Here is a 22,533-nt window from a genome sequence, read left to right on the forward strand (position 1 = left end):
GTTCCTCTTCGTTAAAGAGACCCCTGGAGAAAAATGCAAAAATTTCATTTTCTGAAAGGGAAAGAAGAATTGTATGTACTCGAATTCTGCGACATGTCATTCATCCTAGTAACTCACTTCAGTGACTAAGCCCGTCCACATGTATGAGTTTTCTGGGTGGTCACGGTTGATTCCGTTTACTGACAAAACCTGTTCTGCCTCAGCTACTTCATTTATTTACTAAAAATGACAACAAAAATTATGGATCATCTTGTACGTGTAAGGCCTTGTGAGGAATGTGACAGTGGTCAAAAATGTGGGCTCTGCGTACAAGGAGCTCACGTGGGGTGGGGTGTGTGATTGTTCCTTAAGTGTGTGCCCATCGCCAGGCCCCCTTAAAAACGAGAATGGGCAACTTTAACCACAATACCTGGCAGAGTTACTCGGGCACCGTCGAACCTGGACAGGTGGAGACCGTGGGGGATTCCTCGGAAGGAGCAGTGGCCTTCCACTGGGGATGGCTTGCGGGCAGCGGCTGACTGTTGGGTTGGCTGATTTTGACCTTGAGTGGCAGAGGCTGGCCAGGTGGAAGAGCAGGGTGACCAGCCTCCGTGAGGAGGGCAGGGCAGGATGTGTGTGAAAACAGAAGGCAGCTGATAGGTCGCTGAAGCAGGGGAGATGGGAAGGGAGGGTGAGACCACTTGCGGTTCGGTTCGTCTCTGCCCGGTGATCGAAGGTGAGTGGTCAGGCCAGGAGGCTGTTGGCTGCATTGCGGGTCTAAACCATTGGTACTGGGCATGGGTGGGAAGGGCAGGTACCGCGGAGTCCGAGGACTTGGAGCCCAGCGGATTTGGGGGCTGGATTTAGGAGTGGGAGTGATGGAGAAGCCGAGGTGTGACCCCCTCCCCTGCCCGATTTGCGTGTGGCAGGGGGTAAGATTGAGAACCTCGGGGCAGAGCCGTAGGAGGGAGGGGCCCTACCTGGCACCATATTTACTTGGTTCTCGGTTTTGTCAAGTTTGCAAATGTAAGATGTTTTGGGCATTTTCTTTCTTTAAAGATTTTTTTTAAAAATTGATGAGAGAGAGAGAAAAAACCACCGATTTGCCATTCTATCCATCCGTGCATTCACTGGTAGCTTCTTGTATGTGCCCTGATCAGGAATCAAACATACAACCTTGGTGTATCAGGACAGTGCTGTACCCAACTGAGCTATCTGGCCGGGGTTGCATTTGATTCCTTTAAGAGGTCCTTCAACTGGTATAAGCTTTAAGGTGCCTCAAATCCTGGATTCACTCCTGGTTGTGCTTTTAGACGAGGCCAGCAGGAGGGTCCAGCAGGCTGGACACCTGGAAAGGAGGGCTGGTAAGGGTTTAAATGCCAGTCACGTCTCACGGGGCCAGCGGGAGGCTGAAACCAAGTGACGGGCGCTGACGCCTGTAGACTGTCGAAGCTTGTTCTCTGGATGGCTGCTGCGCGTGGATGATCTCAGCTCCCAGAGCCCCGAGCGTGCTCCTGTGCTAGTGCTCCTATTGCTATTTGCAGACGAGCGAAGAAAGGCAGTCCATAATCTAGGCCACTCCGCTCCTCTGTTGTCTCCCGAACCTGGCTGGGGTTGACGTTTTCAAGGCAGTAACAAGATAAAGAAAATGTCAGGAGCAAATAATGAAGAGGCCCAGGCATTTAAGGGAGGCGGGGCTGCTGTACACACAGAACCAAGCTGGGGGCCAGGCAGATACCAGACTGAGTCAAAGATGCATTCTGTTCTCTTAAGCAACTGCCAGCTTAGGGAGAAGGTAATGTCTTTTGCGTTTGCAGAGATCTCTACAGCGGTTCGTTTCCTTGCCTAAGGAGGAAGAGCCAGGGCAGAAGACCGGGGTTGGGGGCAGGGAGTGGTGATCTGCCTCGCGTCTCCAAGGACAACTGCGAGTCAGCTCTGGTCATTCGGCCCCAGGATGGCTGTTGCTGCACTTTTCAGGTGCAGAAACTGCTGTCTGGGAAAAGGGGCCCAGGGAAGGAAGCAGGACTTGAGTAATTCACTGAACGTCATGGCTCTGAACCCCAGGGTGGGTCATTTTTGTCTCAAGTGTGGATCTCAGAACAATAGTGGTCCCTGGAAAATGACCGGAGAAGGGTGATGAAGATGTGTCTATGCAGTTTGGTCCAAACTGCATTATAAAACTCATCTTTTTTTATTCACACTCATTACGCTGTGTGAAATAAACCTCTCACAAGGTTTATTTGCGGCTCCGTGTACCTGTAGTTCCAGAACTGGCAAAACTAACCTGTGGAGCAAACAAATGGAGAAAGCGGTTGCTTCCGGGGAGTCGGGAGGGCCGGGGATTGACTGAACATTGGCCCCGGGAACTCTGGACGGGAATGTGCTGAGTGGCATGGGTGTGGGTTGCACAGATGTTTGCCTCTGTCAAGATGGAACAGCTCAGATTTGTGCATTTGCCACCATCCCCAAAAAAAGACATATTAAAAAAAAATCGAGTGGAAGGCCAGGGGAGGAACGCATAGAGGAAAAGATGATAGAGAATGTTGCTAATCGTGGAGGTTGAGTGACAGGTGTTTGCTATACTGTTCTGTTTTCTTTGGGTATGTTTGAAATTTTCCATAATAAAAAGATTTTTCAAGAAAGGGTGGACCAGATGATCTTCGTTAATTCTTCCAGGAATCCTGCCTGTTTATTGTCCCAGGAAAAGGTAGACTCTCCAGCCCTTGGGCAGGTCCCGGCCACCCTGGCCATGGTCTGGGCTTCTCACTTGCTGCTGTTTGGTGGCCATGAATTTTGAACTTTGGCTTCTTCATACTGACACCTGTCACCACCCTGTCCTTTTGCCTCCTGTCCTTTTGCTCTCCCTGTGATCCTGGAATGGGCCTTCCCACCCTTTGTGTGGGACTTTGGCCATCGCACTCCACCCCAGGTCAGCCTGCTGCCCTCTTATCTCGGACTCCCCCAGGCCTCTGGGCTTGCACGTGCTTGGGGGCTGCGAGTGAGTCCACAGAAGGTGAATTCACTTGGGTTTCATTTGCTTTCCACCACCTGTGTGCCCTTGCTCAGAGATACAAGGTCTATGATTGGAGGAGCACCGTCTCCTTGTCCCCATGCAGCTGTGAAAAAGTACGTGCTGCGTGATTCCAGGCTGAACAAATCTGTGGTGCCAGGGGGATGAGAGGAGGGGAGGAAGGAGAGGAGGAAGGAGAGGAGGAGAGAAGAGCAGGGAAGGAAGGAAGGGAGGAGAGAAGGGAAGGAAAGAGAGGAAGGCAGGAAAGAGAGGAAGGGAGGAGGGGAGAGAAGGAAGGGAGGAAGGAAGGAAGGAAGGAAGGAAGGAAGGAAGGAAGGAAGGAAGGAAGGAAGGAAGGAAGGAAGGAAGGAAGGAAGGAAGGGAGGGGCAGAAATTGGAAAGAGCACCCAGGGGCTTTTGGGAGGCAGGTAATGTTCTGTGTTTTGACCTGGGTGGTCAGGACGCAGGTACGCTCACTTCTGCTAATTCCTTGCCAATGCACACGCATGGCCTGTGCACTTTTGTCTCTGTGTGCCCAGTTTTAATTAAAGTAGACAGGCTTTAATTAAAAGCCTATAAGAGGCTTTTAAAACCAGTCCCATCTCACGTTAAAAAATTCAGATTTGTAGACTTTCTTAAAAGATCGGAAGATCTGATCTCACCATCTGAATTCCCGTGGAGTAGCAGTTGGCAGGATCAGTGTGGGGACTGCCCCCCTATTCCTCATGGCCCCTTTCACTCCTGGGGTGTTGCCTCTCTGTGCACCTTCCAGCATGTATTTCTCAAATGCCTGGCATGTGGGCGATACCTTGTGACCCCCAACAGATACTCCTCCAGCTCTGACATTCTGCAGGCCTTTTTGAAGGCATTCCGGCGAGGCGATTCAGTGCCTGGCTCGGGGGCAGTCTTGTGGGAATACCTTCTGAGGCGGATTTGAAGTCCTTGGGTACCTGGTCTGGTGTGAGAAACCATTCCAGCCAAATCAGTTCCTCCCGAACTGGGGGAACTGGTGTGAGCTTTCGATCCTTAGCCATTAAAGATGACAAGAAGTTCCTGTAGGTGGACCTAGGTGTTGAGTTCTGTTAAGTCACCTCCTGTTTGTGTTTTCTGTTTGAAGAAACATTTCGTAACCATACTAGTTAATACTTTTTTAAAAACGTGCATATGATTGGAAACATTTTTTCTTAGTTAATGAGTGAGGAAAGGCTAACTTTTTGTGGGGCGAACTGGCAGGCAACATTCTTCTCTCAACTGCTCACACTAACTAAACCGCATACCCCAGGGGAATTATCCTGATAATTCCATCTTTACAATCCAAGCCTACGGTGAGGCTGTAAGTCTCACACACTCCTTTCTGCATCTGCATGTGACGTTCTCTGCCTTCTTGAAGGAGATGTTTTTTTAAAAGACTACTGACTCACCCAGAAGGAGAGAGAGAAAAAGAGAGAGCAAGTAGAAAGGAGAGAACAATCAAAGGCCAACCATAAAAAGACAGCTTTATTTGGATACCCCCATCAGATGAATGGATGGTGGTGCCTCATTTATAGCTTTATGACCTTAACTGCCAAGCTCACCATAGACAAGGTTACAGGTTTTATGGGCTTTTCTACTCATTAACCTTTTTGATACTCTTAATATGGACACAGAGCCAAGTAAACAGCCACAGACTTCTGTGCCTTAGCAGTCGTTGTGGTCACTAAAAGCCCGAAAATTCAGGCACGTTTGCTATCTGGGTTCAGTGTGCATACTTGAGGGGTACCAGCCGTGGGTGGGACCCTAGGAACGTGGGCTGCCAGGCTCTGCCGTGGCGCAAGCAGCACCCAGGCTGCTGGGCACAGGCCTTACCATCAGTTCCCAGGTCCCAGGAGCACCATGCAAAGTGTCCACAGGTCTCCTGCTACCCAGCAAAGGGTCTGGATGTCCGGAGGGATGTGGTGGGGAGTTCCTGGAGCCTGGAGTCAGTGGTCCCGGCACAGCCCTGGCTGGTTCCGTGGGGAGCCGGCCGTGACTGTGCTGGACGAGGCCCTCTGCTTGTGTTTTCTCTCGGCGTTGCTGTAGCTCCGGGGCACTGGCGCGGTGTTATCTCCACGTTACTGGCAGGAGGCAGGCTCTGAAAGGTGAAGGGGCTTCTCTGGGATCCTGTTGTTTGTGAGCGGCGGAGCCCAGATTCACGCCCACCCTAACTTGAAGCCGTGCTCTCCCGTGTTTGTCAGCTCGGGCTGCCATAACTATCGCAGACTGGGGGCTTCAACAAGGGGAATTTCTTTTCTCACAGTTCTGGAGCTGGAAGTCCAAAATCAAGGTCGGTTTCCTCCGAAGCCTCTCTCATTGGCTTGTAGATGGCCACGCCTCTCCCTGTGTCTTCAGGTGGTCCTTACTCTGTGCAGGACGGGGTGGGGGTGGGGGACACAGTCAGATAGGATTAGGGCCCACCCCAATTAACTCATTTTAACTTTATCACTTCTTCAAAGGCTCTCTCTCTCCAGAGGCAGCCACATGCCAAGGAACTGGAGCTTAGGGCTTCACCTTCTGCATTTTGGATGTCAGCCCGTAACACTCCCCTGCCACTTAGACCCCAGAGAGGTCATCTTCCTCTGTGAGTGAGCATGCAACCCAGAATGGGGCCCCCTCAACGCCAGGCATGTTCTGTGGACGACACCTGAGGCCAAGACCTGTTAAAGCTGCCTTTTCATTTCATCCTCAAACTTCTCACCGGGTAGAAGTTTCCTGACACCAGACTCCACCTGAGCTGAGTAACCAAGGTGGGACAGACTCAGACCCCCCAGAGCCTCTGTCCCACGGGCTGTGTCGTGACACCCAAACTGTGCTTTTGGAGCTGGAGAGGGCTCCCCCGAGAAAAGGGGCGCAGTCCTGCCAGGGCTGCGCAGTCGGGGAAGCTTCCGTGTGCAGGGCAGCACTGGCCCGCCGGACTTTGCAAATTCAGTCGCGTACCGGAGTTGCAGGATGGGTGCGGGCGGTCGTCCACCCCAAGCTAGTTTTTTCTCTTCCGGTCTCTTGGCCGGGTGTTCTGGGAATTTGCTGCGTGTTTACTTGTGTGGAGTTACTCGCTTTCAGAATTGCACGGAGGGCGAGTCTGAAATCTGGCTGCGAAAAGTAATTTGCCAATTTATTTTCAGAACTGCCCTTCTTCCAGCAGCTTGTTTCAAACTCAACCTCTGGCACCAAGACATCCATCATTTTAATTGCATGTTTCTGTTTAGTCAGGCACAAATTTGTTTCATTTTGTTTTTTCCTTTATCCTGTGTGGTTTAGGGTTTTTTTTCCTGGTCCACCATTTTAAAAAGCCAGAAATACTTCCCCCAAACAAAGCACTTTTTATAGTTAAAGAGTTTTTAACATTGAGAGAATGCTGTGAGGTTGCTTTTTTTTTTTTTTTCGGTGCTGCAATTTTGGTTCTTGACCTTTCAGAAGCAGGAACTCTAGGCTTGTAATCCTAAGAAAGAAAAATGTGTTGGTCCCAGCATCAGACGGCTCACATTCTATTCCAGGCTTCGCTGCAGCTTCCTGGCAACGAGACCTGCCTCTGGCCTCACTTTACCCATTTGTAAAATGGGGGGCTTGAATGGGCTGATTCCTAGAACGTCACTTACTTGGTGACTGGGTTGCTCTGTGACTTGCTTGGTACGGAGGAGGGCTCCGAACCAGGCCCTGGTCACGGTGGCCACCAGAGGCTGTCCTCTGCGGAGGCTGTCCAGCTTCATTATCAGACGTTTTTACTCTGCTGGGTCGCAAGTTATGGTGCTTTAGTTCAAGGTGAAAAGTCAGTCCTGCGTCCCTCGGAAACGTTCCCAGAGATTCAACTGATTGTGTCCATGAAATTAGGTAGGGTAGAATATTAACTTTGGTACCCAAAGCGTAAGAATGTTTAGCTTTCCTTGCTACAGATGCTTTCTTTCTCGCTGTAAAAGTCTGGTGTTTGTGACTGAGTTGGGCCCCGAGGGCAGTGGCGCAGCCTCTGCACAAGCTGCACGGAGGACGGGGGAGGGTGAAATGTGGGGGAAGGCCCGTAGGTAGGTCCGGAGTCAGATCCCGACAGAGGCCTGTGTATGGCGGTTTGTTGTAGTGACATGGAATAGGAGCCATTGTTGACACATCGGAGTCATTTCCCCCGCTGGCAGCCCACAGCCCTTTCTCCTTCACTGTGGCTGCGGACTCCTCTTGCCGCCAGCAGCTCTGATTCTGCAAGAGAGGCCCAGGCCGAGCTGGGCTGCACCCGCCACCCCCAGCTCCTTGGCAGTTCGTGAGGTTTCCTTTAAGTGCAAGTGCACAAAGCCAAGAGAGCAGTGTGACGAAACCCCCATGTACACAATACCCGCTTGTTATTACCTTTCTGGAGTGTTTTAAAGCAACTCCCCAGACAACTTGTCGTGTTACCTGTAAATATTGCAGTGGGCATTGTTTAGATAGAAATGCACAGACACGCTATGTGTATGTGTATAGCAGTGCCATTGTCATACTCGACATTGTCATGCATGCGATGACAGTTCCTTACTGTCATCGCATGGCAAGTCCTTGTTCCCTTGTCCCGAGTCATCTCAAAAAACTTACCATGATTGCTTTGTTTCAGTCAGGAGCCAACTACAGATCACACATCACACTTGGAATAGTGTCTCTTAAGTCCCTTTTAATCCACCAAGGTCCCCTCCTCCCTTCTCAGCCCAGTTACGGAGTTCTCAGTGTGTGGTTGGGGCACATGGAGTATGGCTGCCTCAGATACTCCAGCCCTAGCGCTTAATGTCTTTCTCCTAAACAGAGTTAATGGCCTTCAAAGAATAGTGTTTTGGTTTGTTTATCCTGTTGGCTTTCTGGGAGAATTCATATGCTTATTATTCTGGCTTTCTTATCGCAAACAGGTGATACCGAAATCAGTTATTGCAGTGCAGGGATGTCCTGAAAAGGGTTTTAAAGTTACAACAAGCTTTTCTGTACACACACATGCTGTATCTGAGTGTGTGTACGGTTTTCATTCTGGGTGTCTGGTGTTGCATAATGAACTTTCCCGATGCTCAGTAGCTTAAAACAACAACCATTTTTCTTTTTTTTTTAAATTTTTTAATTGATTATGCTGTTACAGTTGTTCTATTATTCCCCCTCTCATTCCCCTCCACCCTACCCCCCATCCCCACCATTACCCCCCCTTTAGTTTATGACCATGTGTCTCAAGTCCTTTAGATTCTATATTTCCCATGCTATTCTTACCCTCCCCCCTATCTATTTTCTACCTACCATCTATGCTACTTATTTTCTGTACCTTCTCCCCCCTTTTCCTTCTCCTCCTCCCACTCCCCTGTTGCTAACCCTCCTTGAGATCTTCATTTCTGTGATTCCACTCCTGATCTAGCTGTCCTTTTAGTTTGCTTTGGTTTTAGGTGTGGTCGTTAATAACTGTGAGTTTGTTGTCCTTTCACTGTTCATGTTTCTTTAACTTCTTTTTCTTAGATAAGTCCCTTTAACATTTCATATAATAAGGGCTTGGTGATGATGAACTCCTTGAATTTGGTCTTATCTGAGAAGCACCTTATCTGTCCTTCCATTCTAAATGAAAGTTTTGCTGGATAGAGCAATCTTGGTTGTAGGTCTTTGGATTTCATGACTTGGAATACCTCTTTCCAGCCCCTTCTTGCCGGTAAGGTCTCTTTTGAGAAATCCGCTGACAGTCTGATGGGGACTCCTTTGTAGGTGACTGTCCCCTTAGCTCTTGCTGCTTCTAGGATTCTCTCCTTCATTTTAATTTTGGCTAATGTAATGATGATGTGCCTTGGTGTGTTCCTTCTTGGGTCCATTTTTCTTAGCTCCTGGATTTTGTTGCTTAAGGATTTGGGTGGGGCTCAGCTGGGAGATTCTGTTGCTCCTCGTGGCATTGACCAGGCACCCAGAAGTACTTTGTTGGAAGACGGGCTGGGGTGGAGGGTCCAAGGGGGCTGCTCCACCTGCTGCGCACCTGGCAGTGATGACTGGAAGGCTGGGCTCAGCTGGGACAGTTGATGGAAATGCCCGGTCATGACCTCTTCAGCAGCATGGCTGTCTCGGGGTCGCTGGACTTTCTACATGCTGCCTGCTCTACCCCCGAGCAAGCATCCCAAGAGCAAGAGAACTGTCACCTCCCCTCGGGAATCACAGGACATTACTAACAGCATCTTGTACTTGGTTGAAGCAGCGCCATTCTCTTCCGGGTTCAAGGGAGAAGTGCAGAGGCTTTGCAGCTCTGTTGGTGAGCACCCTGGTTTAAAAGAAATAACGCTGAAACTAACATCTTAGGTGCTTGCCACCTGGGACCTTTAAAATAAATATATATATATATATTTATTTATTTATTTTATTTTTAAAGATTTTATTTATTTATTTTTAGAAAGGGGAGGGGAAGGAGAGAAACATCAGTGGGTGGTTGCCTCTCACACGCCCCCTACTGGAGACCTGGCTTGCAACCCAGGCACGTGCCCTGACTGGGAATCAAATCAGCCCCCTTTTGGTTCACAGGCCGGCACTCAGTCCACTGAACCCTACCAGCCAGGGCTATTTTTCCTTTTCTTTTTTTACTTTCCAATTACAGTTGACATTCATTATCGTTTTGTATTAGTTTCAGTGTTTCGCACAGTGGTTGACAGGTCTGTCATTTAGGAAGGGACCCCCCAATGAGTCTAGGACCCACCACACAGTTATGATAGTGTTATTGACTCTATTTCCTGTGCTGGGCTTTACATCCCCGTGACGGTTCTGCGACTATCAACTCGTAACAGCAAGTCCCTGCGTACTTGCCTGTCTTTTGCTACAAGATGGGGGCCGCTGGGGTGGGAAAGGGCTGCCTTAAGAGGCCATTCGGGGCAGTCTCCTGCCCCTGTGCCCATTCCCTGGGGCTGCGAGAGGACTCAGTAGGGCAGGGGGCAGTATGGCAGGCCACGTGACTCGCCTTGCCTTATAATAAAGGTGGCACAGAGGGGCTCCCCGTCTGGAATTCGTCCAGTGGAGCTCTGTGTTAGGGGTGTTGTCAGGAAGTCTGTTCCTGTGCCTGACAGAAGGAGTGGTATGTTAAAACGGGCCTGATAGTAGTACGACCCAAAATCGAAGAGTATTCCACATGGGCTGTTTTGATGGTTCATATTGAGCGTGGGAGGCACGACCATTGGAACGTTGGGTGAACCCGGTTTTCAGGGCAGCCAGGGTCCAGTAGAGCTAGGTGTCTGGACTTCATTCAGCGTCTTGGGGAATAAAAGGGAAGCCCTCCCTTAAACCAACTGTTGAATCCTTTGTGTGAGGCATGTGTGGGAGGAGCCAGAAGGAGGGAGAAATCGAGGTCACGAGGAGGTGTTAGGCATTCCACATTGAATGAAAGAAGGTTCATGCAGGATCGTGGCCAGTGGGGTTGTTGAATTCCCACAGCAGCCCTGTGAGGGAGGTGCTGTTAGAGGAACCAGTGAGAGCTTTGACCCTCTGCTGAGATGTAACTCCAGCTTGGCCTGAAGATGGTTTATCGACAGAGTGTGATCAATAGTTGATCAATAAAGCAACACAGAGTGTCAGTGCTTTAAAGTGATCTCTCTGGTGGTTGAAGGCAGTGTGGCTGTGTCCTGTGGTACCATGGTGAAACCCGAAATTTGCCTGCCCAGACCTCTTGCAGCCCAGTGAAAGCCCCTTGCCCGTGGCGCACAGAGCGAGCTCTGGTTGTCGGCGAAACTGACCAGCAGGTGCCTCCTTGCACTGACTCGCACACCAGGAGGACAGTCACTGTCTTCTAAGATTGTTCTTGCTTCCTTGTTGGTCAAAATTAAGGGCAGTTGCTTTTGTTGTTGCCTCTGATTGCCAAGAGATTATTAGCCAGGCAAGTCAGGAAATTAATGACATCTGTTCTGTTTTACTGGAATTGAATTTCCAGGAGCTTCTCCGACTACTGATGTCCCCCTCACTGCAGCGTCTTGGCTTCCATGTCTGTTCGTGAGCCAGTAATTTACTTTCCACTCTGCCTCCCCACCGTGGGATCTGTTTCTGTCGGAGCCCGAGGCCTTGCATCCCAGCTATAGCTCAGGCCATGCATGAAGTAGGCACTCAGAAGCTGTGTGTTGAATTGGGCTTGAGAAACTTTTCTTGGCTGCGGGATATGTCGCATGTGCTTGGAGCCAGAGAGGCAGGTGAGTGGACTAGAGAAGCGGTGGGGTGAAGGAGAAGGAACTCGGTCCTAAGAATCCGAAAGGCTGCGTCCTGATTGCAGTTCTGCCACTTATAAGCAATATGGACTCGGTCACATCAGTTTCTGAAGCTAAGTGTCCTTCTCTGCAAAACGGGATCATGCATCCTCGATAAACAATGATGCACTCTTCAGTTGCAAGGTGGCATTTGCAGGCTGCACAGCCTGGCCTTACCTCAGCAGGTGAGGGGCCCTTGTGCAGAGTCTTTGCACTGTTACATTGCAGGGTTGGGTCACCAAATCTTGCTGTTGGCTGAGATGATACAGTACTCCCCCCTCATCCACAGGGAATATAGTCCAAGACCCCCAGTTCCTGCTGAAACTGCAGATAGTTCCAAACCCTAGATATACTGTTTTTTCCTGTATGTATATACACCTATTATGAAGCTTAATTTACCATGGGCACAGTAAGAGGTCAACAACAGACTAATAATAAATTAGAACAATTATAACAAGTGTGATACAAGTTCTGTGAATATGGCCACTTGGTTCAGGGGGTCCCTGGCTGACGTCTCTGTGGAGGTTATAGTTCAGTGCTGTCTAGTGCAACAATCAGCACACCTGTTCTGTCTGTCCTCCACCCACAAATTTCATACTTTTTGCACCTTAACTAAACACTTATCACGTACTGAGGCTGTTACTTTTGCAATTTAAAGTGTGACAGCAAAACTAATACAAATTTCTTTTTTTTTTTTTTTCACAGGTAGGAGATGCATTCTTACCGTAGATTTTAGCAGCCTTACCGTACAGTTTTTTTTCTTAAGTCAAGAACTTTCACCTTTTCACTTCAGGGAAGTACAGTACTTGACAGCGTATCTGATTGGCCAGCACCTGCGTATCTGATTGGTCTTGAGCTTTGGGTCCATTATGAAGTAAAGTGAGGGTGCCTTGGCCTCGAGCTCCGCTGTACTGTGATGGTCGATGTGATAACTGAGATGCTTACCACGTGACCGACAGGCAGGGGAGCCAGTGCGGGGTCAATGTGCAGGACAGGGATGAGTCACGTCCCGGGAGGGACGGAGCCGGACATCTTGAGAGTTCATCACACTCCTCAGAGTGGCACACAATTTAAAACTTAGGAATTATTCTTGAAATTTCCTATCTAATATTTTCAGGGCTGCAGTTGACGGTGGGTAACTGAAACGGTAGAAAGTGGAACCTTGGATGGGGGGACGTGCTACTGGATGTCTCACTCAGGAAGAAATTTCAAACTCTCTTTCTTTGGTCATTTCAGATACTTGTGTTCATGACATCCTGGAGTGAACAGTTTATATTTGTTTATGATGACTTAGTAGCAAGGGCAATGGGGACAGAGACCCCTGGGCCACTTGGTGTGTGCGTGACAGAGAGCTGGTTTCCTAGTGAGACTCGTAGAAAACTAGCAAGTTGTCAAACTGTGAGGGACGGGGTGGGGAACTGGGCGCTGATCATGAAGATGAGCACTTCCTAGAAACCGTTGAAACGGGCCTTGAGGCAGGTGCCTTCTGGAAGCTGCCGACCAGGAAGCCAAATTCACCTGAAATCCACCTGAGGTTATTTCAACGAGGGGTGTTAAGAACTTACAAAGGAAGGAACTGATCTCTAGGGACCAAAATGTGTTTACAAAAATCCTCAAAAGACGCTGGCTTCAGTTTTTCTTTAGAGGGGACGTCTAGACGGGTTATGGATCATGGACGTCCTGTGCCTTGGTTTCTGTTAAGCACCTGGCAGAAAGCACATTTTGTTATTCCTGTGGACAGGCGAGAGAAATAAATGGAACTAAATATTAGTTCCTCTGTGTATGTAGGACACCACGGTTTACAGTGCATGCGCCGTCGCTTTCTTGCTTTTGTATTAGGGCAAGGACTTAACAAGGTTGACGGGGCAAATGAGAGCACTCCATTTTCCAGATGAAGAAGCTGAGACTTGGAGCCGGGGAAGGTTGCCGAAGATCACTGTCAAACTGCTGGAGTCGAGGCAGAATTGGGTTTCCAACCCAACCTTTGCCTCTGAGAGTCCCACTCATGGCGTGGCGGTGCTCCAGTTGTGAGGCCGTCCCACACATGGGTGGCTTTGGTACCGTAGGACCAAAGGAAGATAATGCACCCATCGCCAACACTTCACTAGCCCCCATGTATCAAGTTTCCCACGTGTTGTAGAACTGGGATCCGTGACTGATACATGGATAACAGTCTGGGGCTCATGTTATTCTTAACAGGCTAAATCACGGGGTGGTTTAAATTAGATGAAATTTAATTGGAGCAAATACGAAAGCCTGCACTTTGTTGTAGAAACCATCCATCACACAGGAGTTTTGGTTATTTTGTAACCCATATATAAACACCCAGAACTTGGTAATATTTTGGGCGTATAAGACGTGGCGTTTTCATTAGCCATAAGGACAGGCTGCAGTGTGGCATGCTTTCCAAAACACCAATTTCTCGTCTGCACAGAACAGACCGGGGTCCAAGTGGGCAGACGGTGGTGCCAGGGTTCTGCACCCAAGCTCCAGCTTTCTCCAGAGAATTCCTGGCAGATATGGAGCGGGAAGATCAGATTTCTCAGCAGCGGGGCCTTTGAAAACTGCTGTGGGAACTGAGAATTATTCTTAATGCATATCAGCGGTTATGTCTATTGAAACTCAGAACATCAGATGGTACAGAAGCAAAGACGAACGTGCCAGGGTGCTGCCAACAAGACGTTTAATGGTGGTGGCTGTTACTTGAAACTGGCCATGGGCATTGGCTTTGCTGTAGGCAGGGATAGGAATGGGGGCTGTAGGCAAAGGAACAACCCAGGAAAAGCCACAGGGGTGTGGCTTTACATAGGAGAACACGGTCTGGCATTTGACCGAAGCCAGGGTCCATGTGGGGAGATAAGGGGAGTGTTGGGTTGGGCACTGCTGACTGTGCGGAGTCTCTGCCACAGGCCAAGGAGCCCGCGCTGCACCCTCTGGTGGATGTGCTTGTGCAGAAGAGGGACCAAGATGAGGGCTGCAGTGTGTGAAGGCCGTTCCAGCCAACAGGGAAGATGATTTTAGGGAGGAGAACCTAGAAGGAGGGAGACCTGGGGCCACTTGGGGCTGTTGCTATGGTCTCTGCAGGGTGATGAGGCCTGAACCATGATAAGGACGGGAAGGGAGAGCCTTTCTGAAGGTGGGTGCAGAGGGACATGCCACCTGATGGATGGGGAGCAGGGGGACATATGGGAGCCTCATGCACCTGTAAGGAGATGGCTCCTAAAGTCCTTCCGCTGCCCAGATGTCAGGCTTTTCCATTTTAGTTCACAACTAGGATGCATACGCTCGACTGTCACACTTGCTCACAGCTTATTTCCTCCTTTCAAACCTGCCTGTGATGCCTAGTGTCTTGTGCTGTTGAGACTCATGAGACTTGGATGGGTTGGTTCTATCTTCTTTGTTCTTCCAGGACCACAGTCGGCCCGTTACATCGCAGTCAGGTCAGCTTGCAGTGAGACGCTCCCAGCTGCCTCTTATCTAAGAGGGTCAGGGTGGCACATTCACTAGGGCAGACAGTGAAGACATCAGCTGTCCAGCAGCCTTGCTTATCAGGAGCGTGGCTGGGAACTCCTGACTGTCCTGCAGAGATATCACAATGTCCATACCTTTTCTTGCTGGCTGTCTGCCCTGGCCCAGTCTTTAGCTGGCGACTCTCGACTCCTATTTTACACACGATTTTAATGGGTTTGGTTATTTTGAGCTGCTGTTAAATCAGAAGGAGCTGCTACAGAGGGACACGCCGACTCAAAACCACTGGTGGTTGATCCTGGTGAGAAAGCGATGTGTTGATATGGGAGGAAGAAAAACTAGGCAACGTGGATGCAAGACTCCAGGGCAGCGTTCACGGCCCTGCAGTACTGGAGACAGCTCGCTCTCTGGGTCTTAAAGGAGGTGGAGCATCATGGGATTCCAGAAGGGTGACCCAGACTTAGTTAGGGTTTACATTGGATATATCCTGCTTAGGAAGGCAGGGAGGTAGTGGTATGGCCACCCATGGTTTGCATGACTTGGCTTTCCAGGAAAGGTTTACTTGGTGAGGCTTCCTGTAGCTATTCCCTTCCAGACTTTGTGACTCCTGGATGCCAGTGCCTAGTCTAAGGGCTGGCATTTGATGAGCAATTGGTAAATATTTGTTGAATGAGTGGATTCGTCACAGAGGGGGAGACCTCATTGACAGTGAGGTGACAAGGAGTGGCTTCTAAGTCTAGTCACATTAGTGGATTTCCTACTGTAACCACAAGATAGAACTTCACGTAACAACCACCAACTTGGGTTTAGGTAAGTAGTTTTGGAAGTACGGCACGCTTCTCTAGGCATTTGTACCTGGAGTACTCAAGTTGAAAAGATTTTAATGAGTATGTTCTCATTTTTAGGTCTTCCACTTGTGAAATACCAGTTGGTTGTCTGTGCATGGCCTGTCCTGAAGGCCTATTTCTTGGCCCCAGACCCCACATGCATCCCCTACCCATCATCCTTCCATCCATACATCCGTCCATACATACATCCTTCCATACATACAATATATATATTCAGCCATCCATTCAGCCTTCCTTCCATACTTCCATAGATACATATATACAAACATACATCTTTCCATCTATCCATCCTTCCATCCATCCATCCATTCATCCATACATACATACATACATCCTTCCATTCACCCATCCACCCTTCCATTCACCCATCCACCCTTCCATTCACCCATCCACCCACCCATCCACCCATCCATCCACCCACCCACCCATCCACCCACCCATCCATCCACCCACCCACCCATCCATCCATCCATCCATACATACATACATCTATCCATCTATCCATCCATCCATCCATACATACATACATAAATACATCTACGCAGCAAACAGACATTTATGGAGTGCCTACTGTGTACCAACAAGATGCCGTGCTTTGGGGATGGTGGGAAGGGGGAGGTGGTGCTCAGATGACCACAGCTGGTCCTGCCCCGGGGAGTGATCAGTCTGAAGTCAGTAACACAGGAGCACAGGCAACTGCGGTTCAGTGTGATAAGTGTGCATGTGACAAAGGCATGTGTCTACTTCTGGGAACACAGAGGAGAGGCACTTACTGCCCTGGGTGGGGTGGGGGGAGGCTGCTGAAGGAGGGAATGTGTGAGCTTCTCAGGGCTGCCCCGGGGGCGGTGGGGGATGTCCTGACTGGGGGTGCTGGTGAGTCACGTTATCTGGAGCCTCCTCAGTGCGGGGAGTGAGTGGCCACTCTGCAGGCCTGGAGGAGTGAGAGATGGGGTTCACGTGCTGTGGCTCTGACCCTCCCGTCTTCCTCCCACCCCTAACCTACTAAGACCTCTGTTTCTTCTATTGCAGCCCTCGTAATTTTGCCAGGTTCCTTTTAGAGCTGGAAAGGGCCATGGGGAATTCTCTCTTCCAGCAGAAGAGACCAAAGAGTATACTTGGTGAGGGGAGCTGAGTGGGGGGAAGTGTTTATAAGTGAGTAAAAATGTTATTTCTTATTCACCAGACCCTCCGTCTGGCACCTCTAAGTCCAGCTGAGGGCCTGCCAGGAGAGGAGCCAGTCTGGCTTGCAAGAAGGCACTTGCCGCCCCTAGAAAGGTTCTCTTTCCAGCCTCCACCATGGACTCCTTCTAAATTAAGAGCTATTTTAGAAAGACATCAGAAAAGTAAGTTTTGGAATGACTTAGAAGCTCAGGCTAACCCATTCATTCACCATGTGCAGAACTGTGCCTTTTCGGTTTGTACTCTGTGTGTGTTAAAATTACATACTCGGATGGTGAGCCCTGCACCAAAGTAGAGAGCGGTAGGGAGCAGTCTGGGTACAGGGCCGCAACCGGTGGCACTGTCTGTTCAGGACGCCATATCTGATCGGCAGCTGCAGGGGAAGCCCAGGATGGCCGCCTGGATTGGGGGGAATTATGGATGGTTTCAGGTCACGGTTTGTGGTGCATCTGGGACTGGAGCCCAGGTCTCCTGCTCCCTCCCAACCCAGTTCTTTCTGCTACATCCTGCTGCTCCAGCTGCGCACCGACTAGTTTTGTCCCAAGGACACCTGCTAATGAATCGTTGGCGTCAGGCTAATAAGTGTTCCACAGGGCCAATAGTACCAGATCGTTAGAGTAAAAAATAGAAGATGGATTGTTTTAAGCAAGGTGGAAGCATGCCAGAACAGTGATTTTATATTATTTTTTTTTAATTGCGTTTGCTGTCGAACAACTGCCAAATCATCAGTGTGAAAACCTGGGCAGAAAACCATCCGCAGCGTCTCTACCCTAACACAGCTGTTTCAGTTTGTGCAGATTTCCTGTTTTTATCACGCAGCCCAGGAACAACGTGTGTGTATTTTTATGTAGTTGGAATCACAGCTTCTTCCTCCTTTCTGGTCTCCTGAGCTAACATAGTCCTAAGAATGTTCCTTCTTTCTATCTTCATAATTTTTTTTTAATAACGGCTGAACAGTCGTCTGGAGTTTGGTGGCCCTGGTTCAGTGTCCTTGTGATTGGAGACCGGTTGTGTCTCCATTCTGTACCCGCCTCCCCCCCCCCCCCCCATCTTATTTCTCCAAGAGAGCTGTAGGGAAGTCGCTCATATCAAGCTACCTGTTTCTGTCAGGTCATTGCCCCTTGAGGAGTGTCTCCAGGAAGGAGAAAGTCTGAAGGAAAAAGGCTGAATTCCAGTGGCTTTGATTTGATTTTTGTCTCAACTGTTTTGTTGTTGTGTTTTATATAACGCAATTACAGATAAGCACATAAAACAGGTGCAGGTTAATGAGTTACTAGAAGGCAGATGCCCCGCTACTGCCCCACCCAGGTCAAGAGCTGGAACTCTGACAGCCAGAAGTTCACCCCGTGTCTCTGCAGTCACGGTCCCCTCCTTGTGTCCCCTCCCAGGCACATCCCTTCCGGGCCCCAAGAGCAACCACTACCCTGACTTGATTGTAATCACTCCTTTACTCTCTTTCCAATTTTTATCACCCAAGTGTGCACCCCTGAACATTGCCATTTAGATATCTTTTCATCTGTAGGTGCTTCTCCAGCTCTTCTTTTTCATATGTTCTGTTTGTTGAAGAAGCTGGGTCATGTGTCCTGAGGCCTTTCTAGAATTTCCCACAGGCCGGGTATTGCTGGCTGCAGTTCTAGTGAGTTTAGAGCTAATTCCTCTGCATTTCCTGCCATTGGTAGTTGGACCTAGTGCTTGACTCAGTACTTGGCTCGGTTCCGCCCTGCCTCCCTCCCTCCTTGCAGTGAGAGAGGCAAGGGGAGCAAGATTGTGTGTTGGGGGGTGAGGTGTTCTTCATCAGAAGGTATGTAACGGCTGGCTGTCTCCCTTGGCGGTGCTAGTAGGCACTGGTGCCCAATGCTTAGAGCCTGCCATTCAGTCGAGGTTGCAAATGTGTGATATTGCAGTTCTTTTATTTCATCTTCCTTTATTGGGAATAAATGAAAAACTCTGCCCATCTGTTATGTTCAATGGCTTTATTGAGATTCATATATGATACAATTTACCTATCCAAAGTTTACAATCCAGTGGCACTTAGTATATTCTTAGAGTTGTGCATCTATTAACATGATCAATCTTAGAACCTTTCATTAACACCCCCCCCCCAAAAAAAAAACTTTACTCACCTTAATGGTTGCCCCACAAACCCTACAGCCCTAAACAACCACAGTCTTAATTTCTGTTGCTAGATTGACCTGTTCGGGACATTTCATGGACCATGTGGTCCTTCACAATGGGCTTCTCTCACTTAGTCTTCAAAGAGGTCCATCCATTCATGCTGTAGCACGTGTTGGAACTTCATTCCTTTTGATGGCAAAATACTATTCTGTCTTATGACCAAGGCCACCGTTTCTCCATCCATCAGTTAATGGACATTTGAGTTGCTTCCACTTTGGGGCTGTTATGAATCATGCTGCTATGAGGATTTTTGTACAAGCATCAGTGTGGACATCATGTTTTCATGTTTTTTGAATGTATATCTCGGAGTGGAATTGCTGAGTCAAATGGTAACTATGCTTAACTGTTTGCTTCCCAAAGTGGCTACACAGTGTGACTTGCCCATCAGCAGTACGTGAAGGTTCCAGTGTCTCCATTTGTCATGTCTGTTTGATTGTAACCATTCCAGTGAGTGGGAAGTGGCATCTGATGATGGTTTTGATTTGCATTTCCCTGATGACAGATGCTGTTGAGCACCTTCTCAGGAGCTTATTAGGCTTAAGGAGAATTATGTCTATATCTTTGCTCATTCTTTAGTTGGATGTTGCCTTTTTATTAATGAGTTGTAATAGTTCTTTATTCTAGATAGAAGCCCCTTGTCAGATACGGGGTTTACAAAATCTTTCTCCCAATCTGGGGTGTCTTTGTACTTCCCTGATGTCTCGGTGTCCTCTGAAGCACAAAAGTTTTACATTTTGATGATATCCAGTTTACTTTTTCCTTTGTTGCTTGTGCTTTTGGTGTCATATCTAAGAAACCATTGCCTAATCGCGGGTCACGGAGATGAGATCCTGAGAGTCTCATACTTTCAGCTCTTACATTCACGTATTCAACCCACTTGTGTGTGCCCTCACCTACTCTCTGATGACCCAGTGGTAGAGTTAAAGGTGGGATTAATGCCCGACTTTCCCCCCTTTACTTACCAGTTTTCACGATAAAGGGTTGGTTCTCTAATGTCCTGTGAAGTTGTTATTTGGTGGGTTTTTTTTTCTTTTTTGTCTTTGGGAGTGCTTAGCTTTAATCATGAGTTTATATTATATTAAAGCCAATTAAAAATTTAAAATCTTGCATAGTGTGACACATACATATATACAATATACAGAGAAAAGTGATTTAAAAAAATCTCTTGGTTTCTTACCTAGCTGTCACACTCTAAATTTTCATGTGCCCAATTGTCTTACAGAAACATGCCAAAGGCCAGGATTTGTTCGATCAGATCGTGTACCACTTGGACCTCGTGGAAACAGATTACTTTGGCCTCCAGTTCCTTGACTCCGCCCTAGTCGCGGTATGTATTCCTCTGATTCATTTTAGGACAGATTAGCTTTTCATTGCTAATCACAGAGCAACAGTTGCTAGAAGCCGGTAGAGAAACATAGGCATGAAACCGTGATATTGTTGCCATGACAAGCACTGGGCTGGTGGTAACGGTGCCTAAGTGAAAGGAGTCCAGGCTGCCCCGCCCCTGAGGTGGCCATCAACAGGGAGAAGAAGGGAGAAAGAACATGCGTGTTGTGCATGGGGCTGTGTTAGGGAAGCATTTCCAAGCACAGGGAGGGACGATGGATAGGCGCATTTCTAGAGAAGTTAGAAATCACACCCGGAATTCTTTCAGCGGGGCTGCTTTTATTTTTAACCATCAGAAGAGGCTGCACCACCATATTCTTGTGAAGACTTGCTGGGTGCGGACAGCAGGTGCCGTGAACACGGCTGAATCCCAGCCAGGCTTGGGGCTGGGCAGGGGGACCAGGTCTTGGCTTTGCTGGAAAACCATCTTGCAGGCTCCAGGAGGTTCTTAGGTCAGCAAAGACTTCCCTCACTTTGCTGGAGACAGAAGTGTTCACCGTGGCGATGCTGGAGTGAGTGAACTGGATGCAACTCAGGTTCCCTTGTTTAGAAAGCAGGACTGACTTCAGAGTCTCCCTCTCTAGCACAATCAGCTTTGGGTTTCAAAGGTAACTTATTCAGCAATCCAAAGGTATTTAGTGGGTGTCTCATAGGCACGGGCCCCATTCTAAGCTTTGTGGATAAAGCAGTACACGCATACATAATATGACAGGTAGGAATAAGCGTTAAGAACCGTAAAGCAGAGTAAGGGGATAAGCAGACAGAGTAAGGAGCTGTGCTGTTTTAGACAGTGTGTGAAGAGGTGGGTCCCTGGTAGGAGGCGTTAAAGCTGGAGGCCGGGAGCTCCTCATCCGTGGTAAAGCCTTTTTACCTGAGAGACATTTTTTTGATACTTCCCGGGAGCCCCACGCGACAGCCGTAGAGTGTAGATGCTCAAAATGGATGCCTGTGAGCTGGGTCTGTCTGCGGACGTTAGTGTGATGCTGAGAACGCAGATGATACATTGGAATCGGGACTTCAGTGCATCCTGGTTACAGTGCCTCCTGGGCAGACCCTCACTGTGCCTAAAGGGATGTCCCCACTGCACCTTCAAGATGTCCTGTCTGCTGGCACCTATCCCCTCGCTGCCGACTGTTGCCGTGAACACTCCAGCCACCTCTTTGAATTACCGCCCTGGTTCCTTCTCCATTTCGCAGCCACAGACTCTCACTCCGGGCCCACCGGGGTCCTGGGGAGGGGCAGGCCAGCCCTTCTCTTCCCACCTCCCTGCCCTATTCTGTTTCCTTGGAGGTGAGGTCACCCAATGCCATGCCCTCTGGCCTCAGCACTGTTCTCCGAATCCCTCAAGGCCTCTGGCAACCTCAGAATTCAAATTCTTGATGCTTCTAAATACTCTGGACACCGTTTTTCTCCTTGAAGCTTCATCTGACCAAACCTCTCCCAGATTCACGCTGCAAGCCCCGGAATTCTCTTTCCCTGTCCCGTGATAACTTCCCTTGGTCCTGTCTTTCCCATCCCTCTGCATCTGGCCTTGGCCCTCAGCGATCTCTTCCTGCCTCGTTCTCCCCTCTCCCAGCCTCCTTCTGCCCTTGCCTTCCTCTCGGCCTGGTGGAGTCTCAGCCATCTCACCTGTGTCCTTACTTGCCCTTTGATTCTACTGCCCCCACAAGTGTCCCTGGGCCTCCCCCTGGCACTCAGGCCCCTCCATTTCCTCCGCTGCTTCTCCCAGGCTGCCGAGCGTCACTGGAGAGTCACAGGCTGTGCCTGTTGGCACCAGCGCCGCAGATCACGGCTTTGGCAAAGTCCAAGCCCCAGGTTGCTTTTGGAGCCTTATTAGCTCCCAGTGGGCTCTTTTTTTGGGTAAAATCCTCACCCAAGGATACGTTTATTGATGAGAGGGTGGGGAGAGGGAGAAATGTCGACGTGAGAGAGAAACATCAGTAGGTTGCCTCCTGTACACATCCTGACTGGGGATCAAACTTGCAACCTTTCGGTGTACCGATGGTGCTCCAACCAACGGAGCCGCCTGGCCAGGGCACCTAATGGACATGCCCCACAGTTCCCCTTATGAGTCTTGACCACAGACATGTAATCCAGTCCCCACAAAGACTGTCCTCGAAGTTGGCCTTCCCTCCTTCTGAGAAGACCCAGATCATGTAGCTAAAACTCCGTGTTTTCTTTCCCTCAGACAAAACTGCCTTCTTGCCATATTGTCTTCAGGGAGTACACTTGCTTCTCCAGCGCTGACACCCCCCAGCTCCGTGGTCAGTTCCATTTCCAGCTGCTTCCT

General features: G+C 49.2%; 1 protein-coding gene across 5 annotated transcripts in view; it reads left to right on the forward strand.

Moving 5' to 3' along the window:
- EPB41L4B (erythrocyte membrane protein band 4.1 like 4B) overlaps positions 1-22,533 on the forward strand; it is a 117,496-nt gene that overhangs the window by 11,639 nt on the left and 83,324 nt on the right. For all 5 annotated transcript variants that reach the window (XM_053656135.1, XM_053656136.1, XM_053656138.1 and 2 more), the window contains exon 2: positions 20,080-20,184. In XM_053656135.1, the coding sequence (XP_053512110.1) occupies positions 20,080-20,184 (105 nt within the window). The remainder of the gene's footprint in view (positions 1-20,079; positions 20,185-22,533) is intronic.

The sequence above is a fragment of the Artibeus jamaicensis genome, unplaced genomic scaffold (genome assembly GCF_021234435.1).
Source record: "Artibeus jamaicensis isolate MK-2021 breed Jamaican fruit bat unplaced genomic scaffold, CSHL_Jam_final scaffold_1964, whole genome shotgun sequence".
Taxonomy (NCBI): Eukaryota; Metazoa; Chordata; class Mammalia; order Chiroptera; family Phyllostomidae; genus Artibeus; species Artibeus jamaicensis.